General features: G+C 45.7%; 1 protein-coding gene across 1 annotated transcript in view; it reads left to right on the top strand.

The window, feature by feature from the left end:
* The first annotated feature begins 539 nt into the window (after positions 1 to 539).
* The window catches only part of TASOR2 (transcription activation suppressor family member 2), a 47,036-nt gene continuing 21,027 nt past the window's right edge, over positions 540 to 26,548 (top strand). The window contains exons 1-12 of the mRNA XM_087935357.1: positions 540 to 1,063; positions 7,693 to 7,792; positions 9,142 to 9,261; positions 9,403 to 9,422; positions 10,192 to 10,291; positions 11,803 to 11,903; positions 14,048 to 14,169; positions 15,248 to 15,320; positions 15,436 to 15,510; positions 16,748 to 17,554; positions 22,213 to 22,374; positions 24,828 to 25,689. Of these exons, the coding sequence (XP_087791483.1) occupies positions 9,236 to 9,261; positions 9,403 to 9,422; positions 10,192 to 10,291; positions 11,803 to 11,903; positions 14,048 to 14,169; positions 15,248 to 15,320; positions 15,436 to 15,510; positions 16,748 to 17,554; positions 22,213 to 22,374; positions 24,828 to 25,689 (2,348 nt within the window). The 5' untranslated portion in view covers positions 540 to 1,063; positions 7,693 to 7,792; positions 9,142 to 9,235. The remainder of the gene's footprint in view (positions 1,064 to 7,692; positions 7,793 to 9,141; positions 9,262 to 9,402; positions 9,423 to 10,191; positions 10,292 to 11,802; positions 11,904 to 14,047; positions 14,170 to 15,247; positions 15,321 to 15,435; positions 15,511 to 16,747; positions 17,555 to 22,212; positions 22,375 to 24,827; positions 25,690 to 26,548) is intronic.

The raw sequence follows: 26,548 nt of genomic DNA, 5'->3' as shown, positions 1-26,548 counted from the left end.
CACTGCTTCCCCGCCCCCACCCTCCCTCCCTCACAACCCCATTTCCCAGCCCCCTCCCTCCCTCCAAGCCCCCTCCCTCCCTGTCCCCCTCCCTCCCTCCAAGCCCCCCTCTAACAGTCCCCCTCCCTCCCGGCCCCCTGATTCCCAGACCCCTCCCTCCCTGTCCCCCTCCCTCCCTCCAAGCCCCCTCCCTCCCTGTCCCCCTCCCTCCCTCCAAGCCCCCTCCCTCCCTGTCCCCCTCCCTCCCTCCAAGCCCCCCTCTAACAGTCCCCTCCCTCCCGGGCCCCCTGCTTCCCAGACCCTTCCCCCTCCCTCCAAGCCCCCTCCCAACTCCCCTGCTTCCCAGCCCCCTCCCCCAGCCCCTCCCCCGCCCCCAACCCCCCCAGGGAGCACGCAGGGCCGCCCCTCCCCTCCTCTAAAGGAAGGGGGAGGGGAGGAAGGAGAGGGGAAGCGGGGGGCGGGGGGGCGCCGAGCGCAGCCGGGCGGAAGTCCAACCCTCCCCGTGACCCCTTCCGGGTTAGTTTTCACTTTCTTTCTTTGGCTGCGGGCTCCCTCGGCCGTTTTCACTTCCTGGGGTTGCCGCCGCCGCCGCCGCCGCCGCCGCCTCCTCCTCCTGCTCCTCTCGCGCCCGACATGATGTTTCCCTCCAGCTCCGCCGTCCGACGGCTCTGAGCTCGGGGAGGGGTCCCCGCAGACCCCCACCCGCCCGCCCGCCCGCGGGGGCTTCTTTGTCCTCCCCGTCCAAAAGGGCCCGGAGGGAGGGAGGGAGGGAGGGAGAGATCCAGCCCCTCCGCTGGAAGACCCCCCAAAAAAAGAAAAGACAAAAGAGGAGGGGGCCAACCCCCCACTCCCACCCCAAAGGGTCTTCTCGGCCCTGCCTATCGCCCCCTTTGCAGGGGACCCACCCCGGGTTCTTTTGGGAAAGGAAACCCGGGTCGGCGCGCTCAGACGTGCCAAAGGAGCGAGAGAAGCGAGTCAAGCGCGGGGGTGGCGGGTTGTCTCTCGCTCCCGGGCATGGCCGGACTCGGGAGCGGAGGGCCGGCACGTCGGACAGCTGTCAGCGGTGAGTGCCAGGGCTAGGCTGGGGGGGAGGAGGAGACAACGACACGTGTCGGACGAGGCTTCTCGTGTGTGGGGGGAGGGGGCTCCTCCGGCGGCCCTTGAAGGGCTTTAGGATCGGGGCAGCCGGGCGAGGAAGCGGGGAGGTCTGGGAGGGGGAGGGAGTGCGTTTAAACGGGGGAGGGGGAGCCCAGCGCTGAATTAGGATCGCGTGGTCGGAGCGCAAGGCTGCTTCTCCTCCCCCGCCTCGCCTTGCGCCGTTTTTCCGCCTGCTTTGGAGATCGGGGGGTGGGGGCTTGTCAAGCGCAAGCGGGGAGGCAGAGAGGATCGCGCAGCCTCCGGGAAAGGAGGAAGGTGGGGTGGGGGGTGGGGGATAAAAAGGCTGCCCGATCCTCTGCTTCCTGCGTTTCTGGCTTCTGGCACCGTGCTGACGGCTTTAGAAGCGAGCTGGGCGCGATCCTGGGCGCCTTTTGCACCCGAGCCGCCCCCCCCTCCCGCTGCGCTTTAACGTGGTTCCCTTGGATCGCCTGGGTGGAAATCCAGCCATGGGGGGGCGGGGGTGGGGTTGCCCGAAGGAGGACCCAAGAGGGAACTTCCTCCAACTTCCTTCTCAGCTCTGCAAGGCCTCTCTGGAGTCAACATACAGGCAGTCCTCGACTTATGGTGGTTCCTTTAGTGAACCGTTCCAAGTTAAAACGGCAGGGGTGGGGGGGCGGAAGCGACATGGGACCGACCCCCACCAGGTTTACAACCAAAAGATCTTTTGGACTCACCCACCGAGACAAGCAAGTCACCAGAATATAAACTGAAAGCAAACTGTACTCCTTACTATCACTGATGCTGTTACCTAGTTGGGTCATGAAACGTCTGCAAAAGAAAACAATCAAGTTCAGAGAACAAAGACCCCACAGTCCTTCCTCCTTTTTTCCTTACTTTCATTCCTTTCATTTTCCAGGGAATTTTCTTTCTTTTCAGGAATTACCAGGAAAAACAGAAACGGATAATCCCACCGTTTAAGGAAAACAGTTGCGCCTCCTGCTGAGTGTTGCTAGCATTAAACCCAAGTTAATTTGTGGTTGCTTTTGTGTGTTGCTCAGATTCAGGCAGTCTGGTTAGATGTTGGTTTAGTATCTTGGGTCAGTCCAAGAGGTTTCATTGGATAAACCGAGTTAAGGGGGTGCATTCGTGGCAGCTGAAACCCAGGTAGCCCTCAGCATTGATCCCCAAGTTTTTCTTGGTGTGGCTAAGCAAGACAATTGTCCAGTGAGATTTGCTCCATATTATGACCCTTCTGCCCACTGTTGTTAAGCGAGTTGCCCCAGCGTAGCTGTTAAGCAAATCAGGCTTCTCTGACTTTACCTATGAAGGTAACTTTACCTATCAAGAAGTTCTCAAAAGTTGGAGGACTTGGAAGTCCAAAAGTGGCTATGTTTGAGAAACGTTGCCTTAAACTATGATCCTGTCTTGTTTGAAGCTGGTTAAGAAAGATATTCTACCTGGCTTTATCCTTGTTTCTTTCTGAATGCTCTCTGAGGAACTTTTCATGCCGTTTTCTTCAAAAGCAGGCCTGCCATAGTATCCCGATGGTTGATATTCCAGAAATGGATCTATTCTAATCCCAAAATGGCCATCGGTTCCGTCCCACGGTAGCAAATGGCTGTGGGGGGAATTTTATCAAATCACTCTCCAGTTTTCCTCTGGCAGATCCTTCTCCTTGTTTATTTCCATGATCTGAATTCTCGGCCTCCCAAGCCTGCAAAAAAAAAGAATATATAACCTGTTTTGCGAGATTGCAACAGGTTACGCCGGCCGAGGAAGTTTGGTTTAAATGGAATTTGGAATCTTCTCGTTTTATATTTTGCACACACACACAAAAAAGGAGAACAGAAGGAAGCGACCTCTTTTGTTTTCTCTCTTCCTCTTATCAGCAGACATGCTCGTTGCAAATTAATTTGTCCTGAGAGAACTGTGTGCGCCCTACAAGCCATAATCACAGGGCTTTGGAGATGGTTTCGAGAGATGCCTTCAAATTTTTTTAAGCAACTGGTTCTCTGCTGGTTGCTGGGTAGGCATGACCATGGTAGGGGTAGCCTAGTCCAGGGCTGGACAAACTTTTGGACCTCAGGGGCCACCAAACTCATAATTTTAAATCCCGCAGACCTGAAATCCTGGGAAAATCCCCCCAAAAAGTCTGCAGGAAAATCCCCCACCCCATTTTCCTACTGATCAATCATTCTTTATTTGGGATCGCAGGATACCGTCTCCGGCTCCGTTCTCGGGGAGAGAGAGAGAGAGACTTTTGGCTTCGTGCAAAGAAAACAGCAGAAGCAGCAGAAGTCTTTCTTTCTCTCCCCCAAACTCCGCCAGAAATGAGTCTTTGCAGCCTCTTGGAGCAGGAGGCCTTGCAGGGTCCCAAAGTCTCATTTCTGCTGGAATTTGGGGGAGAGAAAGAAAGACTTTGGCTGCTTTCCTTGCGTGCAGCCAGAAGCAGAAGCGGAAAGTAGCTGCCCAGTGGCCAGGCCAGGTGCGTGGGGCGTGTGGGGCAAGTTTCCCCCCCTCTGCCCTTTCCCCCCTCCCCTCACTACCTCGTGTTATTCGCAATGCAGGCGACACAAGCCTTGTGTTCCCGCAGGCCATGTGGGTGGCTCAGCCTTGTGTTCCCGCGCAGCCTGGATTAATTGCTTTGTGGGGGACGGGACATTTCTCTGAGGACCACCAACATTTTCTTGCAGACCACCCATGGTCCCTGGCCCACTGGTTGGTGACCATTGGCCTAGTCGGCCTCCTCCACCACAGCGCGGGGTGTGTGTGTGTTGTTTTCGCCCTCCCTGGGCTCCGGAGGCTTTCCTCAAGTCTCCGGGAGGACAAAAACGACCTCCCTGGGCTCCGGAGGTCCTTCGGAGGCCAGAAATGGGCTCGTTCCTGGACTCTTCCGGGAGGCCCGTTTTTCACCCTCCCCGAGCCTCCGGGCAGGCCCTGTACTTGATTGGCATCCAAAACGAGCCACGTGGGGAGCCCCTGGGAGGTGCAGGGTGGGCGGGGCCAGCCGGGGGTGGGGTTTACTGGTCCGCCAAAACGGGTGATTAAAAATGATGAAAATTAAAATGTATATATGTACATATATTTATGGCATTCAGCTTTGTTTATATATATATATTTTGTTCGGGTATTTTCCCACGTCATTGTAGTTGTGCTTTTACAGTTGTAGCAACGTTTCGGCAGAATCTCATCTGCCATCATCAGGCTTCTGTATACATATATTTGTTTATATGTTTGTTTCTTTTTAAATGTTTTAAATATATGGAACTTAAATAAACTTTCTAAAAAAAAAATGATTAAAATTAGCTACCAGTTTGCCCGCACCGGGGAGAACCGGTTGCAACCCACCCCTGGTTTTGAATCCCGCAAGATACAAAGAGGTTTTCAGAGTTAGACCAGGACTCTCGGCTGGGCGAAGTGAGTTTCACAGGCTGGGAATTGTAGCCAGCGGACTAAAATAAAAGGAGGGAGATTTGGGTTAGAAATCGAGTGGAAATTCCAGGCTGCATGATGAACCCGTGGAACAACCTGCCACATGACGTAGGGAGTCTTCAAATAGGCGCCCGGAGGGACAGGTATCCTTTAACTCAACGATCACCATTGAGCCGAAGATTACTGTGGTTAAGTGAGACCTTTGTTAACCGGGTTTTGCCCCGTTTTACTTGCCTCCGTTATTAAGTGAATCACCGCCGTTGTTAAGGGAGTTACCGGGTTGTTAAGTGAATCTGGCTTGCTTATCAGAAGGTCGCAAAAGGGGATTGTGTGACAGTGGGACAGAGCCACTATCGTAAATATGAACCAGTGGCGCCTGAATTTTGATCGCGTAATTGTGGGGATGCTGTAAAGATTGTAACTGCGAAAAAATGGTCATAAATCGCTTTTTTGGGTGACGTTGTAATGTTGAATGGTCGCTCAAGGAACTGTTGTAAGTCGAGGACTGCCTGTAAAATTAAGGTCGCCCGGAGGGAGATTTCAGGTTAGAAATCAGGAGGAAATTCCGGGCAGCCGGTGGAACAACCTGCCACATGAAATCTTCAGATAGAGGCTGGAGGTGTTTGGATCATAGACGATTGAGTGAAAGGGTCTCCCAACATGGCAACTTTAAAGAGTTGTGGACTTCAACTCCCAGCGTGGCTGGCTGAGGAGTTCTGGGAGTTGAAGTCCACAACTCCTTAAAGTTGCCATGTTGGAAGACCCCCGCTCTAGGGCAACAATTTTCAACCTTGGCAAATTTAAGTCAGGTGGACTTCAACTCCCAGAATTCCCCAGCCAGCATGCTTTAAGATAGGTGAAGTGGGGAATTCTGGGAGTTGCAGTCCCCCCCATCTTAAAGCAAGCTGGCTGGGGGATTCTGGGAGTTGCAGTCTACAACCTTTAAAGTTGGCCTCCTGAGAGACCCCAGCTTTAATGTAGCAATTCTCAACCTTGGCAAATTTAAGGCAGGTGGACTTCAACTCCCAGAATTCCCCATTCAGCATGCTTTAAAGTGAATGGACTTCAACTCCCATAATTCCCCATTCAGCATGCTTTAAAGTGAATGGACTTCAACTCCCAGAATCCCCCCCCAGCCAGCATGCTTTTTAAGATGGGTGGACTTCAACTCCCAGAATTCCTCAGCCATCATGCTTTAAGATAGGTGAAGTGGGGAATTCAGGGAGTCAAAGACCATCTATTTTAAATCTAGCTGGCTGGAGAATTCTGAGAGTTGTAGTCCATCCATATTAAAGCCAGCTGGCTAGGGGATTCTGGGAGTTGCAGTCCACAACCTTTCAAGTTGGCCTCTTGGGAGACCCCCGCTCTAATGTAGCAATTCTCAACCTTGGCAAATTTAAAGCAGGTGGACTTCAACTCCCAGAATTCCCCAGTCATCATGCTTTAAAGTGAATGGACTTCAACTCCCAGAATCCCCCCCCCCAGCCAGCATGATTTAAGATGGGTGGACTTTTAACTCCCAGAATCCTCTAGCCAGCATTCAGTCCTGGGGATTCTAGAAACCCAGAAGTCTTAAAATAGCCAGGTTTTGCAAAACACCTATTTATCAATTACCTGGGAAACATAATCCCCAGATGTGTTCGTTAATGGCAGACTAAAAGTAACCAAGCCTCTTTTGGAGGCCTTAAAAGTTTAAGAAGCAAAGTGGTTGCTTTTAAAAGCAACCACCTTTCTGGCTGGGGAATTCTGGGAGTTGAAATCCACACATCTTAACTTCGCTGGTTTGGAGAAATACAGCTTTAAACCGATGCTTTTGTTTCCGGCTGCGATAGTTTCACTTTTGCCTCCTGCTTAAAAGACGAGGACGTTATTCTGTTTGAATCAGTTTCGCTTTCTCATTCCAAGGTCAGAAAAGACGGAACAGTGTTCCAGTTATAAATAAAACAAACCCGATAAATGCAAAAGTTTTTCTCTCTTTTTTTTTTTAACTGAAGCCAAGGATGAGCTGTCGGCAACTCCCAAATCTTCTGGTATCTGTTATAATTTTCTCCTGCGAAGGATCTATTTTGGACAAATGCAATTGTTTAGAATTAGAATATTTCGAAAGGACTTGGGATTTTATAAATGGGAGCGTTTATTTATTTTATTCTTTTGGGGGGTGGGGGGGGAACTGACAGTTGGACAGATTTAAGGAGCCAAGGATGGTTATTAGCTCTGAGGGTGGAAATGAGCCTCCATTGGCAGAAGCAGTGTATCTGAGAAGCTGGGTGGAAGTGAATGGGAAAAATGATCACTTTCTTGTTTGAGTTTGAAGGCAGTGTTGGAAATAGAAAAGCTAGCAGGGGTCATATAGTTTTGATCTGATCCGCTGAAGTTTTTAAGAATATTAAGAAAAGGAAACAGTACAATATGCTAACCGTTCTTTGTTAAATCAGAATTCGTTGTTGTCTTGAAGATGAATTTAGCAAAGTACCCTGTTTCCCCGATAATACTGCCTACCCTGAAAGTAAGTCCTAGCTTGATTTTTACACATGTGCCCAATATAAGCCCTACCCCCCAAAATAAGCCCTAATTAAGACCCCACCCACTCCAGAGTCGCTGCCCACTTCCCTTTGGACAGGTGTAACCAGGCCTCGCACACTCCGACACCTGCTTTGCCGGCCCATTTCTTCTGCAGCCGGCAAGGCGCTCCTGAAGGCCTCTGGAGCTGAGAACAAAGCTCTGGATCGATCCTGAAGGTTGCAGGGGCCTTCAGGAAAGCCTTGCCGGCTGCAGAAGAAGGAAGTTCCTGAAGGCCTCGGACAGCGAAAAGGAGGCTGGGGGGGCGACATGCACAAGTGAGGTTAGTCAGTGGAGGACATCCCCCGAAAATAAGACCTGGTGCCTTTTTTTGGTGGCAAAAATAAATAAATTATAAGACAGGGTCTTATTTTCGGGGAAACATGGTACATGGACTACACAGGTTGAAGTCCACAAGTCTTAAAGTCCCACGGTTAGACGCCTCCACGTTCTTAGCACGCAGCAAAGAGCATCTTCGTGCAAAAGGAGGATGTGGACTTAACCATGGTTGGTCTAACCATGGTTGGTCTAACCATGGTTAGCTTCAATGTTTGCTCCAAGTCAGTGAACCAATATTGTGTCTCCTCTTGGACTCCAATGCAGGACAGGCCTCCCTTCTCGGTGCAATAGAAAGCAGGTGCCGACACCTAGGGAGCACGTGAGGAGAGCCACCGTTTCCCACCGGTTGAGCTGAGGAACCGAGGTAAGGCGTGACCCAAAGAACGCCCAGGCACCCAAAACCCTTTTTATTTATTTCATGCATTGATTAAATAATTAATATTCTGCCTTTATTATTTCTTTAACCAATAACTCAAGGCAACGGATATACAGTCTATCCAACACTCGGTTCTCTTCTTTTCACCACACCAACCCTGTGAGGTAGGTTGAGCTGGGAGAGGGAGGGATCGGCCCAAAGTCACCCAGTTGGCTTTTGGCTCTAAGGCGGGATTAGAACTCACCGTCTCCTGGTGATTGGCCCAAAGTCACCCAGGTGGCAGTTCTAATTCTGCCTTAGGCATGGAAGCCATTTGGGTGACTTTGGGCCAATCACCAGGAGACAGGGAGTTCTAGTCCCGCCTTAGGCATGGAAGCCAATTGGGTGACTTTGGGCCAATCACCAGGAGACAGGGAGTTCTAGTCCCGCCTTAGGCATGGAAGCCAATTGGGTGACTTTGGTCCAATCATCAGGAGACAGTGAGTTCTAGTCCCGCCTTAGGCATGGAAGCCATTTGGGTGACTTTGGGCCAATCACCAGGAGACTGGGAGTTCTAGTCTCGCTGTAGGCATGAGAGCCAATTGGGTGACTTTGGGCCAATCACCAGGAGACAGGGAGTTCTAGTCCCGCCTTAGGCATGGAAGCCAATTGGGTGACTTTGGGCCAATCACCAGGAGACAGGGAGTTCTAGTCCCGCCTTAGGCATGGAAGCCAATTGGGTGACTTTGGTCCAATCATCAGGAGACAGTGAGTTCTAGTCCCGCCTTAGGCATGGAAGCCATTTGGGTGACTTTGGGCCAATCACCAGGAGACTGGGAGTTCTAGTCTCGCTGTAGGCATGAGAGCCAATTGGGTGACTTTGGGCCAATCACCAGAAGACAGGGAGTTCTAGTCCCGCCTTAGGCATGGGAGCCATTTGGGTGACTTTGGGCCAATGACCAGGAGACAGGGAGTTCTAGTCCCACCTTAGGAATGAAAGTCAGTTGGGTGACTTTGGGCCAATCACCAGGAGATGATGAGTTCTAGTCCCGCCCTAGGAATGAAAATTTGCTGGCTGACTTCAGACCGTCTCTCTGCCCAGCCCACCTCACAGGGTCGTTGTTGTGGAGAAAATAAGAGGAAAAAAATATTAGATATGTTCACCTTGAATTACTTGTAATAAAGACGGGATATAAATCTTAATTCATCAATAAATACATTCTGACCGAATAATGTTGCTGGACCGCTAAATAATATTTTATTTAACTGATTAATTTATTTACCTTTTTTTTTTAAAAAAAAGTTAATTTATTTCACTTTTTTTCTTTTTTTAAAACATTTTCCTCCTTGACCCCTAGAAACTTTTCGAGGCAGTAGGTAGTAGGATCGCTTCATGATCCTCGGACCAGCCCTCTCCATAAAATTCGCCGAGCTGGGTGGAGACCTTAGAGAATGTTGCCTCTCGGTTCCAAAAGCTTGTAAGTCATTTTTTTCTCCTTGGTCAAAAAGCCTTTTTCTTTTTTCTTTTTTTCTTTTTTTCTTTCTTTAATTCACCGTTTTCCCCGGGTTTGAAAGCAACTTTTTGTTTGTTTTTTCTTCTTTCTTTTTCACCTCTGCAGAGCTGACCATGAGATGAAAGGTAAAAACAAAAATAATATATATTTTTTTTAATGTTTGTTTTGTCTTTCCTTTTCTCCCTTGTGTTCTCTTTCTCTCTCTCTCTCTCTCTCTCTCACACACACACACACACACACACACACTTTTGGCTTCATTTCCAACACTGCCTATTGCTGCTTGAAGTAATATAAGGTTGCCTGCGCTTGAGCACGGGGGGTTGGGCTAGAAGATCTCAAGAAGCCCCAACTCTATTCTCCTCTCTGTTCTCTGCCCCTCGGGCTTTGCAGCCAGTTGATTGGACGCTGGATCCAGGAAGGGGTGGGATGGGAATAACAGCGGAGCTATGGCCCTCCTCCCTTCTCCCCTCCCACGGGTTTCTGGGAAAATGTAGGGGGAGTCCTCGAATTACGACCGCAATCAAGCCCCGCGTTTCTGCCGCTAAGTGAGACCGTTGTGAAGCGAGTTTTGCCCCGTTTTGCGACCCATCAATTGAGACGCTCGGCGACTGACTCGTGTTTATGACAGTCATGGCGTCTCCTTTTGCGACCTGGCCAGCAAAGCCAGGGGGCAAAGCCTGATTAGCCGAACAACTGGGTTACTAATTTAAAGACCGCCGTTGGTTCGCTTAACAACCGGGCGTAAAATGGGGCAAAACTCACTGGACAAACGTCTGACTTAGCGACAGAAGCTTGGGGGGGGGGCTCGATTGGGGTCGTAAGTTGAGGACCACCTGTGATACAGATCGATAAATAGGAATAACTGGGCTGCCTGCCTCTCTTTGAACTTCTCAGTGCTGTATCGTGCCTGGGAAGGACAGCTTTTCGTTCAGAATCGGCGAGTGTGTGACATCGTCCTTCGATCCCCCTTTCGGGCTTCGATCCCGGCTCAGTTGTAAGTATTTATTTCTCTCTCCCACTGGAATTAACGGCGGGGGGTGGGGGGTGAGTTGGTGGGAAAAGGACGTTCAAGGTCCTTTTTAAAAAGTCCAGCTTGGCTCCAGACATCGTGGGTGCTCCATCACTGGGGGGTTCTAAGAGGAGCCTGGCCGGTCACTTGTCTGAAATGGTAAGAGGTTCTCTGGCTTGAGCAGTGGGCTGGACTAGAAGACCTCCCAGGCCCCTTCCAGCTCCTCTTCTCTTCTCCATTCCCTTCCAATTCCTCTATTCTATTCTATTCTATTCTATTCTATTCTATTCTATTCTTATTCCTATATTCTAATCTATTCTTATTCCTATATTCTATTCTTATTCCTATATTCTATTCTATTCTATTCTATTCTATTCTATTCTCTATGCTATTCTCAATTCTATTCTATTCTATTCTATTCTATTCTATTCTATTCTTATTACTATATTCTATTCTATATTCTATTCTATTCTTATTCCTATATTTTCTTCTATTCTATTCTTATTCCTATATTATATTCTATTCTATTCTTATTCCTATATTCTATTCTATTTTATTCTTATTCCTCTATTCTATTCTATTTTATTCTTATTCCTCTATTCTATTCTATTCTATTCTATTCTATTCTATTCTATTCTATTCTATTCTATTCTATTCTATTCTTATTTCTGTATTCTACTTTATTCTTATTACTCTATTCTATTCTATTCTATTCTTATTCCTATATTCTATTGTTATTCCTGTATTTTATTTTATTGTATTCTTATTCCTATATTTTATTCTATTCTGTTCTGTTCTGTTCTATTCCTATTCTATTCTAATTCCTATTCCTATATTTTATTTTATTTTATTCTATTCTTATTCCTATATTCAATTTTATTCCTATTCTATTCTGTTCTTATTCCTATATTTTATTCTATTCTATGCCTATTCTTGTTCCTCTATTCTGTTGTGTTCTATTCCTATTCCCATTCCAATCCATTCTACTCTAGATAGCTTCAAATTTGTGCCGAATAGAGAAGGGAAATAGATCCATTTCCTCCTCCCCTCGGCGTTAAAGCGGTGGTTTTTATGAACCGGTAAATATTTTATGTTTGGAACTTTCCATCAAGAATCCCGAAAGTTGAGAAGTGAAGAACAGATAGAAGAAAAGCCTTTGCAGCTCAGGGTTGATCTGTGAGATCCTGGGTGCTTCCTGAGCTGGGTTGTTTTCTTGTAGACGTTTCACTAACTAAGTACCATCATTAGTGTTAGAAGGGAGTGGGGTCTGCAAGCCAACTTATATATAAACAGAACAAACCCCACTTTCTCCTAATACTGATGATGTTACCTAGTTGGATCATGAAACGTCGGTAAGGAAGCAACCAAGCTCAGCACCCACAAATACGGAATTGTTCTAGACTCCAGTTCTGGTGTTTCTCTATCTCTTTGGGGTGGCCAAGAGACAGCTTTGGAAAAAATTGAGTTTCCTCTTTTTCCCTTTTCTCCTTTCGTAGGCCAGCCAAGCTAGAATTCAAGTATATCGTGCAGATATCAGAATTGCGGAAAAAACTGCCGGAAGCTGCATTTAAAATAAACAGTTATTCCAGTGATGAAGGTTTGCTTTTCAATTGCGTCATTCGTTGAGGTTATCTGGGTCAGGATGGTTAACTTTGGTTCTTTTCTTTCCAACCCCAATGGGATTTTTTGGGGTGTGGGTGGGAGGGGAGGGGGGAAGTAATTTAAATGGGCTCATGACTCTGTGGCTCCATCGGCCCATCAACGGGATGATTTTGTGGAAACAGCGCAGGAGGGAACCAAATATGAAACCATAGTCGCTCCCACAGTGAGGTGGGCTGTGTGTAAGTTGGATGGATGGATGGGCAAAGATACAGGCAGATGAACAAGGATGAATACACAGACAGACAGACACTATAGATGGATGGATGGATGGATGGATGGATGGATGATTGAGATAGATAGATAGATAGATAGATAGATAGATAGATAGATAGATAGATAGATAGATAGATAGATAGATAGGTAGATAGATTGGTAGATAGATTGGTAGATAGATTGGTAGATAGATGGATGATTGATATAGTAGCCAGACAGACACTGTAGATAGACTGGTAGATAGATAGATGATAGACAGAGAAGAATGGATGAATAGATAGATAGATAGATAGATAGATTGATTGGTAGATAGATGGATGGATGATTGATAGATATAGTAGACAGACAGACACTGTAGATAGACTGGTAGATAGATGATAGACAGAGCGGAATGGATGAATAGATGGATGGATGGATGAATGATTGATATAGTAGCCAGACAGACACTGTAGATAGATTGGTAGATAGATAGATGATAGACAGAGAGGAATGGATAGATGGATGGATGGATGGATGGATGGATGGATGGATGGATGGATAGATAGATAGATAGATAGATAGATAGATAGATAGATAGATAGATAGATGGATGATTGATATAGTAGCCAGACAGACACTGTAGATAGATTGGTAGATAGATAGATGATAGACAGAGAGGAATGGATGGATAGATAGATAGATAGATAGATAGATAGATAGATAGATAGATAGATAGATGATTGATACAGTAGACAGACAGATACTATAGATAGATTGGTAGATAGATTGGTAGATAGATTGGTAGATAGATTGGTAGATAGATGGATGATTGATATAGTAGCCAGACAGACACTGTAGATAGACTGGTAGATAGATAGATGATAGACAGAGAAGAATGGATGAATAGATAGATAGATAGATAGATAGATTGATTGGTAGATAGATGGATGGATGATTGATAGATATAGTAGACAGACAGACACTGTAGATAGACTGGTAGATAGATGATAGACAGAGCGGAATGGATGAATAGATGGATGGATGGATGAATGATTGATATAGTAGCCAGACAGACACTGTAGATAGATTGGTAGATAGATAGATGATAGACAGAGAGGAATGGATAGATGGATGGATGGATGGATGGATGGATGGATGGATGGATGGATAGATAGATAGATAGATAGATAGATAGATAGATAGATAGATGGATGATTGATATAGTAGCCAGACAGACACTGTAGATAGATTGGTAGATAGATAGATGATAGACAGAGAGGAATGGATGGATAGATAGATAGATAGATAGATAGATAGATAGATAGATAGATAGATAGATAGATAGATAGATAGATGATTGATACAGTAGACAGACAGATACTATAGATAGATTGGTAGATAGATAGATACATGATACACAGGCAGAGAGGAATGGATGAATACATGGATGGATGGATGGATGATTGATTGATTGATACAGTAGACAGACAGACACCCTAGATAGATTGGTAGATAGGTAGATGACAGACAGACAGACAGGAATGTATGGATAGATGGTAGATAGATAGTAGATGGATGGATGGATGGATGGGTGGATAGGTAGATAGATAGGTGGATTGGTAGGTATAGGTAGATAGGTAGATGATAGAGAGGAATGGATAAATGAATGGATACATGGATGGAGGGTAGAGGGAGGGAATGGATGGACATTGCTTAATAATACTGTGGCATCCTTGGTTGTATTCTTGCAGACGTTTCATGACCCAGCTAGGGAACATCATCAATGCTCGAAAGGAGTGTCTTAATCATAGATTTATTGGACTCTTAACATTGGCTTCTTTTCAGTGGTGTCTTTCTTTTTTCTTTCCTTTCCTTTCCTTTTTATAGTGTGCTTGGTTTTCCCTGCAGTCTGTTGTCAGCAGTTGTTGTTTCGTTTATATCAAGTGGAAATATTAGATGAGAGTGAACTGAAAGATCAGCTCATTGGGAGCATGAAAGAGAAAAACCTGGTAAGCTCGTAAGAATCTTCAGAATTCACCGTCTGCTTTTGCAGGATGTGTCATTCGCCAAAAATGCCCAGCAAAATAAGAATTTAAAAAAATTAGGAAGTCTTTCCCCTCCTGATGATTTCTCAGCCTTGTTGGCAGCTGGACTTCAACTCTCAGAATTCCCTAGCATGGGAATCTTAAACTATCCTGGCCGGGGAATTCTGGGAGTTGGAGTCCACCCATGTTAAAGCCTGCTGGCTGGGGAATTCTGGGAATTGAAGTCCACCCATCTTAAAGCATGCTGGCCTAGGAATTCTGGGAGTCCATCCATCTTAAAGCCTGCTGGCTGGGGAATTCTTGGAGTTGGAGTCCATCCATCTTAAAGCCTGCTGGCTGGGGAATTCTGGGAGTTGAAGTCCATCCATCTTAAAGCATGCTGGCCAGGGAATTCTGGGAATTAAAGTCTACCCATCATAAAGCATGCTGGCTGGGGAATTCTGGGAGTTGAAGCCCACCCATCTTGAAGTTGCTAAAGGTGGAGAAACACTGGCTTAGCAGGTCGTTCTGCACCAAGGGTCCTCCAACTTGGCAAGTTTAAGACTTGTGGACTTCAATTCCCAGAATTCCCAAGCTAACATGAGTGGAGGAAGAATTCTGGGAGTTGAAGTCCACCAGTCTTAAAGCTGTCAAGTTTTGAAGACCCCTGTTATAAACAATTATAACATACTGTCACACTCAATATATTATGGTAGACAAACCACAGCTCAGAAAAAAACAACTATTCTAAATATGCATGTTGGCAGCATTCGCACACGACGCTAGGCCATTATTTTCATCAGTTCCTTGTATAAGTCAGGATGGTCTCTCTCTTCCAACCCCCCCATTGCCCAAAAACCAACAACAGATTTTTGAATAAAACCCCAAACCGGCCACGTTATAGCTCAATATTCCACATGAAGAAAGATTGTGAAGAAGATGAAGTGGAATTCTGAGATTGATGGGCCTGAATGAAGCCAGACTGAATTAAATCTGAATTAAGCGAAAGGGGCTATTTTTTTTATTTTTTTTAAAAAAAATCACTTTCTCTCTCTGTTTACAGGCCCTTGTCAAATATTTAAATGACCGCGGAATCCTCCTCTTCCTCACCTCGTCCGTCTTGGCGAGCGAGAAAGGTAAGAAGGGAAACTGGGACCTGCGGCACCGTCAAATCCAGGTGAGTCCTCCCTGGAAGATTCAGGTGCAGAACGAAAAACATGGTGGCGTGTTTTCTCTTTTTTTTTTTTTCAGACGCCGAAGCGAACGACTTGGGGTCCCTTCTAGCTTTATTTTTATTTCCATCCCCGGAGCTCAAACATTTAACAGGTAAATATTTGTTTCTGCAAATGCCGGGAATCACTTCATTCCCCCGTCATCATTTTTGTCTTCCGTTCTTCTTTTTCTTATATTTGCTTATTTATTTTATCTACCGGAATTTTATTTGACTTCTGTTATTTTTATAAATAAGTCAAGATGGTGAACATGCCTAATAATCCCTTTTTCCTCCTGTTCTCCTGGCAGCAACAACAACCCTGTGAGGTGGGTTGAGCTGAGAGAGGGAGAGTGATTGGACCAAAGGCACCCCAGGACTAGAACTCCCAGCCTCCTGGGGATTAGCTCAAAGTCACCCAGATTACTTTCATGCCTACGGCAGGACTAGAACTTTCAGTCTCCTTTTGATTGGCTCAGGGTCACCCAGCCAACTTTCATGTCTAAGGCAGTACTAGAACTCCCAGCCTCCTGGTGATTAGCTCAAAGTCACCCAGCTGGCTTTCATGCCTAAAGCAGGACTAGAACTCTCAGTGTCCTGGTGATTAGCTCAAAGTCACCCAGATTGCTTTCATGTCTAAGGCAGGACTAGAACTCCCAGTCTCCTGGTGATTGTCTCAAAGTCACCCAGATTGTTTTCATCACTAAAGCAGGACTGGAACTCCCAGTCTCCTGGTGATTGGCTCAAAGTCACCCAGATTGTTTTCATCACTAAAGCAGGACTGGAACTCCCAGTCTCCTGGTGATTGGCTCAAAGTCACCCAGATTGTTTTCATCACTAAAGCAGGACTGGAACTCCCAGTCTCCTGGTGATTGGCTCAAAGTCACCCAGATTGTTTTCATCACTAAAGCAGGACTGGAACTCCCAGTCTCCTGGTGATTGGCTCAAAGTCACCCAGCTGGTTTTCATGCCTAAGACAGGACTAGAACTCCCAGTCTCCTGGTGATTGTCTCAAAGTCACCCAGATTGTTGTCATCACTAAGGCAGGACTAGAACTCCCAGTCTCCTGGTGATTGTCTCAAAGTCACCCAGATTGCTTTCATGTCTAAGGCAGGACTAGAACTCTCAGTCTCCTGGCGATTGGCTCAAAGTCACCCAGCCAGCTTAGGTGGGAGCTAGAACTCACCGTCTCCTGATGACTGGCCCAGTCAATTCACAGGCCACCTATTTCACCAATAAAACAACTCTGCATGGCTTACAAAAACCCGTAAGTGCTTATTTTGTTTATTATTTGGGGGCATGACTGAAGCCAGTTGCAAACAAGCTTTTCTTTCCTCTTTTTTCCCCCATTAGCCACAGATTGGAAACACGATGAGGGGAGCAGCGAGGCCCCCCAGCAGCTCCCCCTGATCCTTCCCCTCCTGCACCAGGCATTGGCCAGAGCCGCGAAAAATCCGAATCCCAAGCAATCCCCTTCCAGCGCTTTGGTCAAACGGCACATGGAGGAATTAGCAACTCTCAATCAGAGTTCAGCGCCCAACTGCGATAGCGCGTCCGGCCCACCCTCGGCTCCCAAACCTCCCCCTGAGATCCCTAAGGGGGACCCCGTGGACGAGACGCGCTCCCCGCCCTCCTTTTCCAACTTGGCCTTTTATCTCTCGGACCCCGAAAGTTACGCGCTGGAGGTCTCCTCCGCCGTGGCCTGTTTGATGGGCTGCCCTCGGGTGTCTGACGGGGGCGTGGGTTTAAATTCGGACCCGTCGCCATCGGAGGGACCCGGCCAAGCTGTCGGAAAGGGCAAGGAGGCTCCCTTTGACGGACACGGGCCGAGCCGAGCCGCCGCCGCGTCGAAAAGCAGCCCAGCCGGAGAGCGATCCTTGCAGTGGACAAAAAGGAAATCCAGCCGGATCCTCGGGGCCACTTCGAAGAAGAAATGGTCGCCGTTGAAGATGTACTGCCTCCTGGAGAGTAGCAAGAAGAAGACGAAGGGGAAGGAGAAAAGGAAGAAGAAGAAGAAAAAGAAGAAGAAGAAGAAGAAATTGCCCAAGGAAGCCATGACCCTCAATAACCCCTTGGCTAATGATCCCGGATCCCCACCCGATCCTAAAAAGGCTACCCTCAAATTAAAAAATATCCAGAATCCACTGAGAAGGAAGCGGGGTGAGTGTCGCTTCAAATAATTTTTTATCGCAGGAAAGCCACAATTTTGGCTGGTTATCGTCACGGTCTTTTAACGACTCCATAATCCCTTGCGGATATTTAATGGCCGGATGCCTTTCCTGACACCGATGGGGAGTTTTTGTTCAGAAGACCTATTCTCAGTGTGGAAAGTGGTGGGATTCAAAAAAATTTTTTTTACTACTGGTTCTGTGGGTGTGGCTTGGTGGGCGTGGCATGACTTGGTGGGCATGGCTTGGGCGTGGCAGGGGAAGGATTCTGCAAAATGCCCCTTCCCTCCCCACCCCGCTAACCTGCTTTCCAGCTCCGTTCTCCTGTGCAGGGCAACCAAAGGAGACCCAACCGATCAGCTGGGACTCAATGCAAGGCAGAAAAGAGATGGGGTTGGCGGGCCCCAGTCAGAGGTAGGGTTTGCCCGGTTCTCTGAACGACTCCAAATTTCCGCTGCTGGTTCCCCAGAACTGGTCAGAACCTCTGCTACACGGTCAGAGTTACACACAATAGAATGGGCTCAGAGAAATATCTAGAATTGAACTTGCAGCCTCCTGATTGTGAGGTGAGAGTGCCACCTCTAGGGCACCACACTGCTTATCATCATCTAACAACCCCAAATCTCTTGCTGGGTGGAGTCTGGGCAATTGAATGGAGCTAGTGAAGTGTTTACTGGCCGGATGCCTTTCCTGTCACCAGTGCAGAGTTTTGTTTAGCAGATATATTCTCATCGTGCTCAGAAAGAGAAATATCTGCCTCTACCTAGAATTGAACTCGCAGCCTCCTGATTGTGAGGCGAGAGTGCCACCTCTAGGCCACCGCATCACTCCATAATTTCAGCTGATTGTGAAGCTATCATTTTACAGATAATCCTCGACTTACGACCGGTCACATAGTGTCCAAAATGACAACGATGCTGAAAAAAAAGGGACTGAGGTCTGGTTTTTCACACTTAACGACCGCTGCAGCATTCCTCATGGTCACATGATCAAAATTCAGGCGCTTAGCAACTGGCATGTACTTACGGCGGTTGCAGTGTCCCGGGGTCATGTGATCTGCTTTTGCGACCTTCGGATAAGCCAAGTCCATGTGGGGGGGAGCCAGGTTGTCTTGACCACCGTGTGACTTAACGTTAACAACCGCAGGGATTTGCTTCACAACTGCGGCAAGGAAGGTCGTAAAATGGGTGAAAACTCGCTTCATTCTCTTGCTTCTTAGCGATGGGAATTTGGGGCTCACTTGTGGTCGTAAGGCAAGGACTACCTGTAATTCATTCATATCCTGCCTTTATAATTCTTTACAAATTCGATATTCTTGTTGTGGCCTGTCGGCTGCCGGCTCTTCCAGCAGCCAAATCAGAGGAGGAAGAGGAGGCATGGGAGTCGGGGTCAGTATCCGGGCAACCTAAGAGCTCTGAGGGGGAAGAGGCGGAGCCTGAGCCGCCCGTCAGCCCTCAGGTGGAGAGTCAACAGCCCCCAGGTGTGGAGGTGGCTGATGTGGAAGAGGAGGAACAGACGGGTACAGTGCCTGACGTGTGGATGCTCAGAAGGCAGAGAGGAGAGGAGAGCAGTGGAAATCTATAGGCCGGCCCTTGGGACGGAAGAGCCACTGCTGCTAGCAAAGCCCCACCCGAGCTCTGGGGATAAAAGGCAGGGGACGGAGACGAATAGATGTGACAGACAACTATTCATCTCCATGCTGGACGGACTTGTTAGCCTGCGGTGAGAGAAACTTTTTGCCGAGGAGAGGAGAGCAGTGGAAATCTATGGGCCGGTCCCTGGAACGGAAGAGCCACCGCTACTAGCAAAGCCCCACTCTAGCTCTGGGGATAAAAGGCAGGGGACGGAGATGAATAGATGTGACAGACAACTATTCATCTCCCTGCCAGACGGACTTGTTAGCCTGCGGTGAGAGAGAAACTTTTTGTCCGGGCTGCCGGCCTTCCTAATGAAGGAATCTTTGAGTTCACTTCAGAGGGTTTGTCGAGTTTTGGGGAGCTGGCTCAGAACAATTCTGTTTAAACTTCGGGCTCTCCTTTTCCCGTCCCCCCAATCTTTTATGAAACCAGCCCCTCCCCGTTTCCACCCGATGCCCCCAATCGGCTGTATATTTTGGGGTGAAATTGAGGCAGAGAAACCCTCAATACGGTACGGTAGACTCTGGAGTCGCAAAACCCCGTCGGCTGGGTGGTTTTCGGTTAACCTTCCTGTGGTTTAGAGTGTTGTGTGACATCTGACGGGATGTTATTGGAAAGGCATAAGGCGGTTTAGCACAATAACGGTGTGGATAGTGGTTTAACGCAGGCAGAGGTGTTAGTTTGTGGGTTGTGGTTGTTTGTCTCTATCCATTGAATGCAAAAGGAAAAAAATAGAGGTGCAGTTCTGAGGAAAGAATGAAAAATAAGAGAGAAGCGGAATAAGTGGGATATATATTCACAGTCCTATATGTATCCATATCCATATTTATATACCTATGTCTATAGCTATATCATCCATCTATCTGTCATCTATCTATCATCTCTATATCTACATCTATCATCCGTATCTATCCATCTCTATCTCTATCTATCTATCTATATCATCTCTATCATCTATATCTATCATCTATATCCATATCTCTTATCTATTCATCCATCCATCCATATCTATCCATATCTCTTTCTATCTATCTATCTATCTATCTATCTATCTATCTATCTATCACTACCTACCTACCCATCCATCTATCCATCTATATCATCAATCTATTATCTATCCTATCTGTCTCTTACCATCTCTCTCTCTCTCTCCTAGATGGATATAGGATATTATCTATCCTCTATCTATCTATCTATCTATCTATCTATCTATCTATCTATCTATCTCTAGTTACCCGCCTACCCATCCATCCATCCATCTATCCTCTATCATATTATCTATCCTATCTCCCACCATCTCTCTCTCTCTATCCTAGATGGATATAGGATATTATCTATCCTCTATCTATCTATCTATCTATCTATCTATCTATCTATCTATCTATCTATCTATCTATCTCTATCATCTATCTATCTATCTATCTATCTATCTATCTATCTATCTATCTATCTATCTCTATCATCTATCTATCTATCTATCTATCTATCTATCTATCTATCTATCTATCTATCTATCTATCTATCTATCTATCTATTCTATCTATCCATCTATCTGCCCATCTACCCACCCACCAATCCCATCCATCCATCCATCCATCTATCTATCTATCTATCTATCTATCTATCTATCTATCTATCTATCTATCTATCTATTTTCTGCTGACTACCAGCTTACTGCAGTTTGGCAGCTTGAATCCCACCAGGCTCAAGGTGGATTCAGCCTTCCATCCTTCCGAGGTGGGTACAGTGAGGACCCCGATTGTGGGGGGGCAAGTGGCTGACTCTGTAAACTGCTTAGGGAAGGCTATAAAGCACTAAAGCAGTATATAAATCTATCTATCTATCTATCTATCTATCTATCTATCTATCTATCTATCTATCTATCTATCTATCTATCTCTAGTTACCCGCCTACCCATCCATCCATCCATCCATCCATCCATCTATCTCTCTCTTTTATATTTTTATTTATTTTCGTGCTGCCCTTCTTGCTATCCAAAGCGATTCTTCGGTCTTCTTTTGCGTCATGGCCCTATCTGCTAAGTTTCTCCCGAGTGAATTCTCTGCATTTTTAAGTCTGTGGTGTTGATGGTTGCACGAAACCAGACTTGTCAGTCCAAACATGCTGGTAGAACCGGTTTCTGAAAATCGAAACCCAGTGGGACCACTAGAGGGCCAGAAAGAGTGAGACTTTTAACTGATGCTTTGCTGCTCTCTAGTGGTTGGCTCAGAGGTTTGCAACCCAGATTGGGTCTTGTAAGAGATAAATTGCCTTCGTTCACCGTTTGGCGGTGATGAAAAAAGTGACTTTGGAGTCAGGTACAATCTTTGAAGCAAGGAAAGTCGAATTCAGATCCTAAGCACAGTTGCAAGTTCCATTAGTGACCACTTCACTTAATTGGTTCCAACCATGGTCGCTAAATGAGGGTTGTACCTTTGGATATTTTGTGCTGCGCAGATAAGTAAATTAGTAAGGGGGCTTTGGGCAGCTAAATTTGAAATAGACAGGGAACTAACAGGCCTGGCTTCTTGCCCATTCTGGGGCCATCACCAAAAGCCATGGTACTCATGGGGTTTCACTTAGCGACCACTTCATTTGATCAAGTTGCCTGTCACAAATGTGGTCACTAAATGAGCTATAAATCCTTTGTGCTGTGCAAATAAGTAGTTTAGTAAAGATGGTTTGGGCAGCTGAATTTGAGAAGGCTGAATTTTTTTTGTTTCCTGGGATGCCACCGCCTGAAGCCATTGGTACTCCCCGCGTTTCACTTAGCGACTGCTTCACTTAAGGGCCACATTGCCAGGACCAACTGTGGTCGCTAAATGAGGATTGCCTTTAATCCTTTGCGCTGTGCCACCACCAGAAAGCCAAGGTACTCACTGGGCTTCATTTAGCAACTGCTTCGCTTAAGGACCACGCTGCCTGTCCTACTCATCGCTAAACGAGGATGCTGATTAATCCTTTAGTGCCATAGAAACCATCGTTACTCACCGGTTTTTCGGCCCTCTGCCAGGGGCCGAAGTTTTGTCCGCAGAATTCATTCAAGGACCGAGGAGTGCATCGCTTGAGGGAGCCACGGGGTCTTCGGCAGGCCTTGCCACGGAGGAAAAGAAACCCCGGCTGAACGTGGCCATGAAAGTGACGGATGTGGACAAAATGGACGCCAAAGAACCAAGTAAGATGGCGGCAGTTCAAATACGGAAACCCTAGCTGGGGGAAAAATAATAATAATTTTGCTTCCTCGTCCTGCATATCTTCTTTTCTTTTTTTTTTAAAGCTGGGGCAGGGATGAGAAGCTGGTACAGCTGGTACTCACTTAACAACCATTCGTTTAGTGACCGTTTCAGGTTAGCCCTGAAAAACAGAAGAGGATTTTACAAATGGTTTCCACGTTTGGCACAGCGGGCCCTTGGCGACGGGTTCAGATAACAGATAATCAGAGCTGGAAGGGACCTTGTAGGTCATCTAGTCCAACCCCCTGCCCAAGACCCTGCACCATTTCTGACAGAGGGCAGTCCGATTTCAGATTTATGACGGTTCCATTGCCCTGGGGTTGCCATTTGCAGCCTTCCCAGCCAGCTTCCAACAAGCGAAGTCAAAGCCGGGGGCGGGGGAGTGGGAAGCTGTTCACTTTACGACTGCCTGATTCGCTGAACGAACGAGCAGGAAAGGTTAGGGATCTCCGGTTTGGGCCATCTAACCATGGAAGCGCAGCATTGTTTATATGAAAAAAATAAAAATAAAACCTCAGCTACTGGACCGGTAGATGCCCTCAGTTTATAGCCGGTCACGAGGTGATCTAGTTCGATGTGGCACCCCACAATCACACTGAGTGGAGGATACGAATGCGAATCCTATTCAGGATCGTCCATTGCTGACGTAGTTAAGCTTGGCACCTTTTGAGAGGGGTCACTTGTCCATTTATTTTACCCATTTTAATCACACTTGGCCAATAAAGAATTCTAATTGTAATTGTAATTCTAATTCTAATAATTCTAATTCAGTTCCGATTCTAATTCAGTCCTAATTCTAATGCAACTCTAATTCTAATAATTCTAACTCAACTCCAATTCAGTTCTAAATCTAATTCAATTCTAATTTTAATTTAACTCTAATTCTAATAATTCTAATTCAACTCCAATTCTAATTTAATTCTCATTCTCATTCAATTCTAATACAACTCTAATTCTTTCTGTTAATCTGTTAATACAACTCTAATTCTAAAAATTCTAATTCAACTCCAATTCTAATTCAGTTCTAATTCTAATTTAATTCTAATTCCAGTCATTGCAATTTTAATAATTCTAATTCTAACTTCAATTCTAATTCAGCTCTAATTCTAATTTAATTCTAATTCAAATGCAACTCTAATTCTTTCTGTTAATCCAACTCTAATTCTAATAATTCTAATTCAACTCCAATTCTAATTCAGTTCTAATTTAATTCCAATTCCAGTAATTCTAATAATTCTAACTCCAATTCTAATTCAATTCTTTCTAATTTAATTCTAATTCAAATGCAACTCTAATTCTTTCTGTTAATCCAACTCTAATTCTAATAATTCTAATTCAACTCCAATTCTAATTCAGTTCTAATTTAATTCCAATTCCAATAATTCTAATAATTCTAACTCCAATTCTAATTCAATTCTTTCTAATTTAATTCTAATTCAAATACAACTCTAATTCTTTCTGTTAATCTGTTAATCCAACTCTAATTCTAATAATTCTAATTCAACTCCAATTCTAATTCAGTTCTAAATCTAAATCTAATTCAGTCTAATCTAATTCTAGTAATTCTAATTCTAAAAATCCTAATTCAACTCCAATTCTAATTCTAATTCAATTCTAATTTAATTCTTATTCAATTCTAATTATAATTCAATTCTAATTCTAATACAATTCTAATTCTAATACAACTCAATTCTAATTCTAACTAAATTCTAATACAATTCTAATTCTAATACAACTCAATTCTAATTCTAAATTCTAATTCTAATACAATTCTAATTCTAATACAACTCAATTCTAATTCTAACTAAATTCTAATTCTAATACAATTCTAATTCTAATACAACTCAATTCTAATTCTAACTAAATTCTAATTCTAATACAATTCTAATTCTAATACAACTCAATTCTAATTCTAACTAAATTCTAATTCTAATACAATTCTAATTCTAATACAACTCAATTCTAATTCTAATTAAATTCTAATTCTAATACAATTCTAATTCTAATACAACTCAATTCTAATTCTAACTCAATTCTAATTCTAATACAATTCTAATTCTAATACAACTCAATTCTAATTCTAACTAAATTCTAATTCTAATACAATTCTAATTCTAATACAACTCAATTCTAATTCTAACTAAATTCTAATTCTAATACAATTCTAATTCTAATAATTCTATCCATCCCTGGCCCCTTGTTTTTGCTGTTCAGGGCATTGCACACAACCCTTTTCCACCTTCCTAGATTTATCCACACGGAGTAGATCCAGCTGAACAAATCCACCCAGAATTATCTTGGACGCTCGTGATCAGTTTAAAACCAAGTCGCCACTGGAGACAAACGCGCTTGCTCCATCCCTAATATATATATATTTTTGTCTCTCCTTGCACAGCTCCAAGGAAAAACCTCCACATCGTTTCTTCCGAAAAGCAATGGACCGAGGCTGCCTCCGTAGAAAAGGACGCGGCTGCCCTGGACGCCCACCAGATGCCCACTGGAAGGGAAGAGTGCGATTCCCATGCATTGAACTTGTTGGCTGATTTAGCCCTGAGCTCCTGTAACTCTCCCTTGGATGGGAACAGTCGAAGAGATTTCGGGCGTTTCCGTCTGTCCCGGGAACATCGTCTCCCCCGCGGGAAATTTTTGCACAAATCATTGGATCACGAATATCACAGGGCTACCAAGAAACGGAAAGGCGCTTTCCTGCCGGGACAGATGTCCCGATCATCCCTTTGGCCCGCCAAAGAAACCGGCCGGGATAAGGACTGGCCTTTGAACACGAAGGACCGAAGCACCCTCAATCCCGCCAAAAAGAAAAAGGCGAGGACCAGCTTCGTCAAAAGTCCTCCAGCACTTCCGAACGAGACCGGGGATCCGTTGGACTCGAGTGTCATGATTTCTTTAGAGCACTCGTACGCCACTCCCATCTCCGAGACTTCCACACAGGGGACGCCGCATTCTCCGGACTCGAGGAACGGGGTGAATCAGGATAAGCCGGGTCCATTGGTTGGAAAACTGCTTCCTTTCCAGCCCCAGGAGAATTTGGGCAAACCGGTTTCGAACCATTTACCTCCCGCTCGCTCCACCGTCTTGGCCACCCGGCTGAGGGAGGATTTCTCCACCAGTCACCAAGTGACCTCGTGCGACAAAACAGTCCAAGTCACGTTCCAGTGGGAGGCGGAATACGTCTTCAACTTGGACAGCAAATATACGAATAATTCCTTAGAAAAAACCATCATCCGGGCGGTACATGGGTAAGTGAGGCTCTCGTAGATAAAATAAATACCGGTGTGGTTTGGGAGTCAGTGTTGTGGTTCGCCGGCAGCCTGTACAGACGGCAGCAGAATCGGACAGTGGGGAAGAACGGGGACCAGTGCGGGAGTCTGGGGAGGACTCGGATGATGGTCCTGTGCCCGATGCGGAGATAGTGCCAGGACCATCTGGGAGTGGGGTGCTGACTCTGGAGCCTCCAGAATCTGACAGCAGCGAGGCAGAGGAACGAAGGGAGCCTGTTCCCAGTGCACATATGCACAGAGCTGCCAGAAGGCAAGAACAGTTAGGACAAAAGGAGCGACTCAAGAGTAAGGCTGGGAGGTGATTGCCCCTCCCCTAAGGTATAAAGGAGGTGCAAAGGTAGAGAAACCTTTGTAGGAAGCAAAGTTGTTGAGGTAGTTCCCCGTTAGGAGAATGAGCACATACAGGGAGACGTAGTGAGAGTGGTGAAGAATAACACACACACAGCACGCGGATACACTGTACAGTAAATGTAGGTTTTTACTTCCAATAAACGTTTAAGCAAAGTCCAGACAAGCAGTCCAAGTCATTCACAGGTAAAGCAGTCGGTGTTCAGTTCAGGGATAAGCCAAATATCAAAGTCCAGTATCAAAAACAGTTCAGTAACAGACTTACATCAAATACAAGAATAACAGTCAATTAGGAGGAACGGCAATACTCTCCAACAGAAGGAAACCGAGATACACTCACACTCTCTTCTGAGACTAAAACAACCCAGGTTTCCGGCTCCATCTTATGGCCGTTTGAGGAACCACACCCAATTACACTTTTAGCATTCCCTTAAAGAGACAGTATTAAAATGTCTATCCTGGTTTATAT

Source organism: Pseudonaja textilis, chromosome 5 (genome assembly GCF_049901715.1).
Source record: "Pseudonaja textilis isolate UNSWEBS1 chromosome 5, rPseTex1.2, whole genome shotgun sequence".
NCBI lineage: Eukaryota > Metazoa > Chordata > Lepidosauria > Squamata > Elapidae > Pseudonaja > Pseudonaja textilis.
The sequence above is the reverse complement of the archived record's forward strand: the minus strand, read 5'-3'. Positions and strand labels throughout refer to the sequence as shown.